At 48.3% G+C, this 10,181-nt stretch overlaps 1 protein-coding gene across 1 annotated transcript; it reads left to right on the forward strand.

The window, feature by feature from the left end:
• Nucleotides 1-1,053: 1,053 nt before the first annotated feature.
• On the forward strand, nucleotides 1,054-8,788 carry Spaca3 (sperm acrosome associated 3). The gene is made up of 5 exons (XM_012950172.2): nucleotides 1,054-1,076; nucleotides 3,248-3,432; nucleotides 5,203-5,361; nucleotides 5,899-5,977; nucleotides 8,722-8,788. The coding sequence occupies exons 1-5, from the start codon at nucleotides 1,054-1,056 to the stop codon at nucleotides 8,786-8,788; spliced, it is 513 nt and encodes a 170-aa protein (XP_012805626.2).
• The last annotated feature ends 1,393 nt before the right edge of the window (nucleotides 8,789-10,181 follow it).

The following is a 10,181-nucleotide window of genomic DNA, read 5'->3' on the forward strand; positions in this document are numbered from 1 at the left end:
TGGACAGTTCTAAAAGGCCCCAGCGTAGCCAGGAGCCTGCCACTTTTGCTATGCTCTGAGTGAAAAGTTTTGGCATCTGGTGAAGAGTGTCCTGAACTAAAGCAAGATTCTGAGCCACAGACACTGCTGTCATTATCACCAAGGTTTCATCTCTGGCAGGGAGGACTCCTGAGCTGTGAGCACCTCTCCCTGCTTCCTGGAGCTATTAACCAGAGGGGCTTGGAAATAGCATGGCGGCGGGGTGGTGGTCAGAGATGAGGGTAGAGTCAGAAATGGGGGCCATATCAGAGATAAGGATGAGAATGTGACAGCTGAGAGGGAGGAGAGGGATGGGGAGTGAGAGAGAGAAAAGAGAGAGAAAAAAAGGAGAGAGAGAGAATGATACATTAACACGAGAGCCTTACTCGCAGGTCTCTGAATCATGAGATCTGACTCTATAAAGCTCTGGACCTGCAGTGAATACACACACTAGACTTACCTTTAAATCACTTTCTTATGAAAAATACTATAAAATCAAAACACTTACTATGTGGCAGTGAACTTGGTTTCCTCATCTATAGATGGAGGATATTAATCCTATGCCCTTTGAATTGTTAAGAGGCTTAGATGAGATTAAGTTAGAAATCAGTTGGAGAAACCCCAGTGTCTACAGATTTGAAGAACACAGCATGGGAAATTGTCTTCCTCCCTCCCGTTCCCCACATTTTGAGAAGGGCTCACATTCTACGTTCACGACTTCACTGTACTCGAATTTAAGAAGCAGCCATTGAGCAGCCACTCCGTAGCAGCGACTCTGTTTGACTCTTCAGGGTACTAAGACAAATAAGACCAGGCCCACTGTCCAGTGGAAGCTTGCCGTGTGTAGGGAAGCCTGGCATATATTACAATCCGGTGTGAATATAAAGGTGCTGTAGAATGTAGGGGCGCTTGGGAGGTGCTTTCAGGAGACTCTTACTGGGGAACTCACCTTGACGGGCCTCTTCCTTGAAGTGTGAAGAGGAGTTATCTTTGTAGAGGTTAGGAGAGAGTAAAGTTGTAGACAGAGTGGACAACATGGCATCGGCAGAACTGGAAGCGTGAGTGGGGCACCAGCCAACTTGGTCATGAAAGGCCTATGGACCATGCTTAGGAGCTTGGATGGTAGGAAGTAAATGAGGTGTAGAGCTCAGAGGAAAGATGTATGGGGTGGGCTCAGGTTTGGAAGCTTGTCACATGGAAAGACAGTGCCCAAGAGATGAATGTTCAGAAAAGGGAAACTAAGCTTTATGAGGGGTGCAAACAACCAGGAAGGAGACAACTACCATCTCTAGATGCCCCTTCTGAGTTATTTCAGAGGTGGGGAATATGCACATGAGGATCAGGTGAGGGTCTATATGCCTCAGGAGCCTGAGTTTGTTTTGTCATGGCCTATTCTTATCTTTTTTTTTTTTTTCCCCAAGGTAGGGTCTTGCTCTAGCTCAGGCTGACCTGGAATTCACTATGTAGTCTCAAGCTGACCTGACAATGATCCTCCTACCTCGGCTTCATGAGTGCTGGGATTAAAGGTGTGCATCACCATGCCCAGCCATTTATCCTATTCTTATCTTGAAGGCAAGTTGCTTCAGAATGCAGAGTGAAGGCCATGTCCTGGGAATGAGAAAGGGAATTGGGAATAAAGCAAACTGGGGGCACTGACAGCAGCATCCTTTTTTATAAGCACCTCATCCTCATACTCACCATAGTGGGCTGGTGATGGGGGCATAGGAGGCTCCTGATGAGTTTGAAAGTGGAAAGGGGCTAAGGCAGGAAGAGGAAGATAATCCCACATGCTATCAGCTCTACACTTTATCATCTTTTTCTCTCGGTGCACCTGGAGGTGAGGTCATCTTTTGGGAGGTAATGAGAGAGGTGTTCAAAGTCAGTAATGCTTGACCTTCCTTTGAGGAGAGAGAATGCTGACCACTGGTCTATTTTCAGTTCAAAGAGCTGAAAGTTCTTTCCACGTACTTTCTTCATAGTCGTTCAACTAGGAGGCAGGCACTATAGATCTCCTCATTTCATAGCTGGAGAAAGTGAGGCTTGGGAAAGTGTCCATATTCTTAGAAGTAGTAAGCAACAGATGTCAGCTTCAAACCCAAGCATAAAGCCATGCTTGAGCCATTCTGTCATCCTTAGTGACTTTTGGGGTGGGGGTGGGATGGGAAACAAGGAGATCCAGTGTTGAGATGGTGCAACTGTGTTGTGATTTGACTTTGTGACGGTGGTGAGCAGGTCTGTGGGCAAAGGTCATGGGACAATGTGTCCAAGGGCGTGGTGGAGGACAGATTTGAACAGAAGGTGGCCGAGGTGGGGAAACATCAGGTGCTGACCAGACAAGGGTCGGCAAGTCCATGGAGTGGATGGCAGGGGCAGCGTTCACATGCTGGTCAGCAGGCCCGAGGTGACAGAGTCATGAGGTTAAGGTCAGCAGGAGCTTATGTCCTCATGATATTGGGGGCCTGTCCACAGAGCTGAGCCCGAGTTGTCGGGAGAGCAAAGCAAACAGGATGGATGTGCGGTTGGGGAGCTTTTGCAGGGCGTTGCTTTAGAAGGGGTGGTGGAGATGGAGATTTTCAGTACAACGAAGAGCCTATGTGTGGGACGAGTTTCTCCACCCAAGAGGGTTATAAGACAGCAGTGTCTCCGGGGCCTTTGTTTCAGCTAAGGTCAGGAGATGGAGGTCCAATGCTGGGAAGGAGGCCCCTTAGTACATAGACACAGGCACAGATTTCTAGTGATAGCACCGCCCAGTGCTCTGCCTCTGGCCCATCAGCATGGAGACATACCACAGTGGTGCTTTGGGTTCCTATCAACTTTGATCTCAGTCCAAACTTCAGTACTTCCTGGTTGTGAAATCCTGGGTTTCCAATGTTTATAATACATACATGTAGTATGGAGCAGACCAGATTATAAACTTTCTCCAACTCCTTTCCCAAAGCCCTTGCTAGGTCTTGGCTATGTTTTAAGTCAAGGAGGACTGAGGTTGAGAGGGGTGAGTCTTAGGAAAACATCTCCAGAGCCTCAGGAGCATGTGTGGTTCCTCATTTGGGATTAGCTGTCTTGTGCCAACACTGTCTCTCTCGTGGTGCACTCAGAACCTGTTTGTCTTCTAACAAATACATGTAATTGGACAGATCACAAGGACTGGTGAACTGCCGGACTGGTGAACTGCCTGCCATCCTAGAACCCTACCCTGAGCCAGTGGTGGCCATTGCTGCCCCTTCCACAGCGTAGAAGCCAGGATTATGGCTCCTAGAAGACAACTGTTTCCACCTGGGATCATGTGGCTGGCCATCTCCCTGCTCAGCTGCCTGCTAGCCTCTAGCAAAGCCAAAGTCTTCAGTCGCTGTGAGCTGGCCAAAGTGCTCCATGACTTTGGTCTGGATGGTTACCGGGGATACGGTCTGGCTGATTGTAAGTACACTTCTCTTGCTTGGTCCTGCTTCCTCTACCTCCACTGCCTCCCATTATCCATCCTGACCTGCTATCAAGGGCCTCTCAGGCTTTTTTTTTTTTTTTTTTTTTTTTATGAAGTAGAAAGTTGTATGGATATATCATAAGTTAGTGTGGGTCCCTGGAGCCCATTCCAGCATGTAGGGAGAGTCAGGTGCAGCGTTAGGGAGAGAGTCAGGTGATCTACATAGTGGTGGGAAGAGGGTCTCAGGGGGATGGGCTGTGTGAAGATTGTTGGCTGATAAAGAGTTTCCTAGGCAACTGGTCAAAGGTCACAGGGCTATGGGCAAAGCCTAAGTTCAGGTGTGTGGGGCTTGGAGAGGGAGCAGCCTCCTGTAGCCTGGGGGAGGGAGGCCCTTAGTCATTCCTGGCAGCTCAGGCCCATCTCCTGAAGGCTCCACCCTTCAGTGCCCGACACGTTAATAGCATCACTTCCTTCCTCCCTGCCCTCCTCAGTGGGATTGCTGGTGTCCCCCCTAGGTTTTTAGTTATAAGATGTGAGATCATCAGTCAGGCACTGTGAGGTGCAGGGGCAATGCCTCTGGACATTCCCTCCTACTCTGTGGCTCTTGCATTCTTTTCCCCTCATCTTTCCAAAATTCTTCCTAGGGTTTTTTAAGCTTAGCTCCCATTTGTACAACTAGAGGTAAATGAGACAAAACATGGAGAGTACGCTGGCCCAAGGTAAGCACAGAATGGGCGGGCAGTGAACAGCCAGCTTCAAAACCTCCCTGCCTAATCTTGCTGCCAGTCAGGAGACAAAGGAAGTAAACAAGTTGGTATGACACACCTCCTCATGACCATGGCACTCAGTCATTCCTGCTGGTACTTAGAAAGAAAATTGAAAATAACAAAATAAAACAAAACAAAACAACAATACCAAGCATTTCCAACGGGTGGTGGTTCTGGGAAGTTGTCTATAAAGTAGTCACATATGCACTTATCTTTTCTCTGGTTCCAGCCCATTTTGTACATCCTGCCTACGTCTTCCGTATCTTTCCTCTAAATATTTAGCTCATATAAATTCATTCAAAAATGGGCTGGAGAGATGGCTTAGCGGTTAAGCGCTTGCCTGTGAAGCCTAAGGACCCCGGTTCAAGGCTCGGTTCCCCAGGTCCCACGTTAGCCAGATGCACAAGGGGGTGCATGCATCTGGAGTTCGTTTGCAGTGGCTGGAAGCCCTGGCGCGCCCATTCTCTCTCTCTCCCTCTATCTGTCTTTCTCCCTGTGTCTGTCACTCTCAAATAAATAAATAAAAAATGAACAAAAAATATTAAAAAAAATGTACTGGGCCCTTATATGTGCTGAACAATGAGAAAGTGACAAGGGTGTTTGCCTCAGTTAGGAGGCCAGAGGTCCAATCCTGACCTCTGCTTTGAGGTGGATGTCTGATTTTTTTCCTTCTTGGTTTTTCGAGGTAGGGTCTCACTCTATCCCAGGCTGACCTGGAATTCACTATGTAGTCTCAGGGTGGCCTTAAACTTCCAGAGACCCTCCTACCTCTGCCTCCCGAGTGCTGGGATGAAAGGTGTGCGCCACCATGCCCATTTGAGGTGGATGTCTGTCACTTTGCCCTCTGACCCCCTATTAGTCCATCTGCAAAGCAGATGGGAGGGCACCAGTCGTTGCACCCTTGAGGTTGGGGAGCCAGTGTGTGGAGCCCTCACTGTGAGCCCTCTGGACCGTGCTGGCTCACTCACCTGTATCCCCGCATGTATCTGCCCCTTTCAGGGGTCTGCCTTGCTTATTTCACAAGTGGCTTCAACACAGCGGCTGTGGACCACGAGGCTGATGGAAGCACCAACAATGGCATCTTCCAGATCAACAGCCGGAGGTGGTGCAAAGGTCTCAACCTGAACAGCGACAACCTGTGCCACGTGTACTGCACTGGTAGGCTGGGGCGGGGCCCTTGCTGAGCCTTCGTTTCCTCCCAGTTTCCTTTCTCCTACTGCCTTCGTCTCTCAGTGAAGGTCCCCACAAGATGGACATGGGGCAAGGGGGAAAGGGTCTCCATTAATCTGGTTTGGGGAGATGGGCATCAGAGTTATAGGCATGAAGGGAGGATTAATTTCTGATGGAGAGGGAGTGAACTAGAGTGACCATACCTGTGTTTCTAGATTTGGAGGAATATGTGTATGAGTTTTTTTCTATGTGTACATGTATGTGTGGTGCTTGTTGTATGTTTATATATGTGGACACGTGTGTGTGTGTGCTCACATGCCAGAAGTTTACATCAAGGGTCTTTCCTACTCTCCATCTTTTTCTTTGAGACAGGTTCCCTATGAGAGATATTTTGAGTTTCTGAGGGAGGGAGGGAGGGAGGAAGGAAGGGGGGGGGAGGGAGAGAGAGAGAGACAGCCAGCCAGCCAGCCAGCCTGTGGGTTCCAGCCTTATTTCCTCATTGTGTTTCTCTGTTTTATGCTCCAGACTTGTTGAACCCTAACCTCAAGGACACTATTATCTGTGTCATGAAGATAGTCCAAGAGACCCAGGGTATGGGAAACTGGTGAGTAACTCAGACTGGAGGTCCCCTCCTTTAGGTGGTGTGGCTAGGACTGGAGGGTACCACCAGGGAACTTGTCCTTCCACGAGTGCCCACTTTGTCCCAGGTGCCACTCCCAGGCTTCATGGCCCAACCCTCACATTCACTCTTGGTTACAAGGATTGCCACCATCTAAGTATTCACAGATGACACACTGAATTTCAGGGAGGATGGCAATTTCCTGGTAGTCACATGGCCACATAGATCAGCCTGGCTCTTCCAAGATATTATTATTTTTTTTGCATTGGGATATGTGCTTAATGATCTCTGGATCAGAAGCTGTGAATCAATGCTAGATGTGTGCGCCCCCTTGTGGCGCATGTGTGGCACTGCATGCTTGCATCACTTGTGCATCTGGCTTATGTGTGACCTGGAGATTCAAACATGAGTTTTTAGGCTTCACTGGCAAGCGCCTTAACCACTAAGCCATCTCTACAGCACTGTTTATCTATTTTAAACTGTGACACTTCTTACAGAGAGAAACAAAATTTTAATAAGACCCAAGATGTGCAACATATGGAAGGATAGGTTCATTATGAAGCAGGGTTGAAGCTCTGGAGCCTCCGTCTTCTAGCCTTCCCTTTTCTCACCTCCTCCTGGAAAGAAGACCTTTGATGTCTTTCATAGACAAAGAAGTTATCTGAGCATCACAGTGAGCAGTGGACATAGGTGCTTCATGCAGGCTCATGACCCAGTTGCCTCACATCTGCCCAGCCTCCTTTGATGGGAGTTTCCCTCTTAGTCTTTAACCTCACTTGCTCTCAGGTTTCTGAGTGGTAAGCCTGCAGGGCCGGGGCAGAACCTGGGGAAGGTGAAATACCTTGGGGCTGAAGCATCAGGACCACAGACATATGGGGCAGCTTCTAAGGCTAGGGAAGAAATTTGTGAAGCATTAGATACCAGCCCAAATGGAGCACAAGGACCTGTTTGGATGGCTTTGCATGAGTCTAGGGAGATGGGAGAGGGTCAGGGCACACCAGTGATGGACACATGAGAGATTGAGTAGAGGGTTTATAGAAGAGATACAGGGACACTAGAGAAAGAAAGGAAAATGATTATGAGTCCAGAGATGGTCCAGACATATTTCTTGAAGTGGATGTAGCCCTGGAAATCTGTTGGAGTTGAAGACCTGGGAAATGAATCTGGGGGTGTGGCCAGCTCTACAGTACACAATGTGCACCAAAAAACCAGGAAGCTGGCTAGAGAGCTGGCTCAGCAAGCAAAATACTTGCTGTGCAATTATAAGAACCTGACTTTGGATCTCCAGCACCCACATAAAAACCACACCTGAAATCCCAGTGCTAGAGAGGTGGAGACAGGAGAATACCTAGTGCTTTCTGGCCAGCTATTGTAGCTGAATCATTGAGCTCTATTTTTACTGAGAGACTAAGTCTCAAAAAAAAAAATAAATAAAAGAAAAATAAAAACAAGCTGGGCACCGTGGCACACACCTTCACTCCCAGCAATTCGGAGGCAGAAGTAGGAGGATCACTGTGAGTTCATGGCCAGCCTGGAACTACAGAGAGAATTCCAGGCCAGCCTGGGCTAGAGTGAGACCTTACCTTGAAAAAACAAACAAACAAACAAACAACAGGTGGAGAGTAATTGAGGCAGACACTCCAGGCTAACCTCTGGCCTAGAAATACACAGATACAGACACACAAACACACACACACACACACACACACACACACACACACACAGAGAGAGAGAGAGAGAGAGAGAGAGAGAGAGAGAGAGAGTGTGGGTGGTAGAGAGAGATAGATGCACACACACACTCATACACTATTCCAAGGACTGAGGCCGTGGAGCACTATTCTGGGACCAAAGAATCCCTCTCTTTTGTGCTGTGAATAAATTCTTGGCATGAATCACTCCTGAGAGGTGAGAGGTAGCTGAGGCTAGTCACTGAAAGCAGTTCCAGAAGGTGGAGAGTGCCGTTCATTTCTGCCATTCACATGCCCTGGGTACTCAGATATGCAAGATCCAGGTGAGGTGCTGGGCTTCAGTGGGAGCTGAGACCTGTCTTTGCTTTCAAGGATCTTATGGTCTAGTAGAAGTGCCAGCTGCCCTCTCTTGGATGATGGATGTTCAGCAGTCTTTAAGGGGCACCCTTCACCATTGAACTTTTTGATATTGACCCTATAGAGGACACTAGTTTTCAGAACATGAGATTCCTGAGAATGCTGGACTCCACGTTCCTATGGTCTTGCTTATGTTCCTCAAGGTATCTATTCTAAGCCAGAGTAGGGTGATGGTCCCAAAAGAGACTATAAACTATAGAAGTGAACAATGAAAAGACACAGATGGCAACCAAGGAGGGCTGGTATCAGTATAGCTAGGAAGCTTGGGGAAATGATTTTACATCATAGTCTGAGCTTCTCATTTGGAATATAGGGGACATGATAACTGCTCAATCTACACACTAGGTCTGTTGGGGACAGGAAAGGGGCAGTGATAAATGGGTGAAGGGTGTGATGGTACATTTAGACTGTGAAGGGCTATACACATGAAAGGTATGTGAGATGGTATTACTATCTCCAGAAAAATAAGGCTGTGAAAAAAAGTGCTTTAAAGTCAAGCTCCAGGCTCTCGACCTCTTGTCTCCCTCGTTCTCCTTAGCCCCTACCCTTGCTTCCCTTTCATTTAGAGCCCTTGTGTAGTACCTTAGGCTTTAATTGATGTGGTGGTGTCTTGTTCATCCTCAGGGAGGCCTGGAGGCATCACTGCCAAGGCAAGGACCTCAACGACTGGGTGGATGGCTGTGAATTCTAGGAGCCTCTTTGGAAGAATCAGGCTGCTTACAACTGTCACAAATGTAGTTGGGTTCCTGACCCAGGCTTGGGAAGACAAGCCACCTAATAAAAGTCTAGTTTAATCATGAGTGTGTTTCTGTGTGTGTCTGCCGGTGCCCAGGAGGAGCTGAAACCTCTCATGGTCTCCTTGCCTCATTTGTCCCCCTTGGCTGGTCTTAATGTGGCCTTCAGAAAGTCTGCCAGACAAGGCTTTCCACCGTTCCTTGGTGGCTTGGGAGGAAGGGTCAGTGTCTTTCTTCCCCATTACCTGGCAGAGATTGGGTCTCAAGTTGCCAGATTTACCAAAGTGTAAGAAAACGAAAGTAGCATGCACCAGTTAAATTTGAATTTCAGTCACAACACCAAGCAGTTTTCTTTTTGAGGCGAGGCTCCCTCTAGTCCAGACTGCTCCGGAGTTCACTTGTAGCCCAGGCTGGTCTTGCACTCACTGCAATCGTCCTACCTCAGCGTCCCATGGGCAGCGGTGACAGGCTTGAGCCACCACACCTGGTACAAGAAGTAATTTTTTTTTTTCATTTTCCTGGTAAGGTCTCAGTCTAGCCCAGGCTGACCTGGAATTCACTATGTAGTCTCAGGGTGGCCTCAAACTCACAGTGATCCATGATCCGCCTACCTCTGCCTCCCAAGTGCTGGTATTAAAGGTGTGCGCCACCATGCCTGGCTCAATTTAAAAAAAAAATATTTTATTTATTTATTTATTTGAGAGAATGAGGGAGAGGAAGAGAGAGAGAGGGGGGAGAGAGAGAGAGAGAGAGAGGGAGGGAGGGAGGGAGGGAGGGAGAGAGAGAAGAAAGAGGAGGAGGAGGAGGAAGAGGAGGAGGAGGGGGAGGAGGGGGGGGAGGGAGGGAGAGGGAGAGAATGGTTGCATCAGGGCCTCCAACCACTGCAGATGAACTACAGATGAATGTGCCCCCTTGTGCAGCTGGCTTAAGTGGGTCCTGGAGAGACAAGCCGGGACCTTTGGCTTTGCAGGTAAATGCCTTAACGGCTTAGCTATCTCTCCAGCCCCCATAAGAATTAACTTTTAAAATATAAATAATCCAAGTATGGTATACAGCATAGCAATAACTTTAAAACTTCCTTGTGGGGCTGAAGATCAAATTTAAATGTGGGTTGCTGCATTTTTATCTAGCAGTCCTAGCTGGGTCTGGTGTTGTTTAGACCTGGCTTCTTTGCAAAGGTTCTTGGGACACTAACTTTCTGCGGCCCTTTTCTCCGGTGCCTGCACACGCACTTGCCACGAGGTGATGCACAGGGGCCAAAGGTGAAAGGCTAGAGGGGCTTCCCTTGGCTTCAGTCTCCACCTTGCTCTCCTGCGCCCTCTAGAGATGGGAGGTTCACGTACCGCTGGT

This window comes from Jaculus jaculus, chromosome 9, assembly GCF_020740685.1.
Source record: "Jaculus jaculus isolate mJacJac1 chromosome 9, mJacJac1.mat.Y.cur, whole genome shotgun sequence".
Lineage (NCBI taxonomy): Eukaryota > Metazoa > Chordata > Mammalia > Rodentia > Dipodidae > Jaculus > Jaculus jaculus.

Bases quoted from the DNA above. Each gene is read 5' to 3' on its own strand.
- Spaca3 (XM_012950172.2), top strand. From the start codon at position 1,054: ATGGCATCGGCAGAACTGGAAGC. The intron at 1,077-3,247 runs GTGAGTGGGGCA...CCCCTTCCACAG, and splicing joins GCATCGGCAGAACTGGAAGC to CGTAGAAGCCAGGATTATGG. The intron at 5,362-5,898 runs GTAGGCTGGGGC...TTTATGCTCCAG, and splicing joins GTGCCACGTGTACTGCACTG to ACTTGTTGAACCCTAACCTC.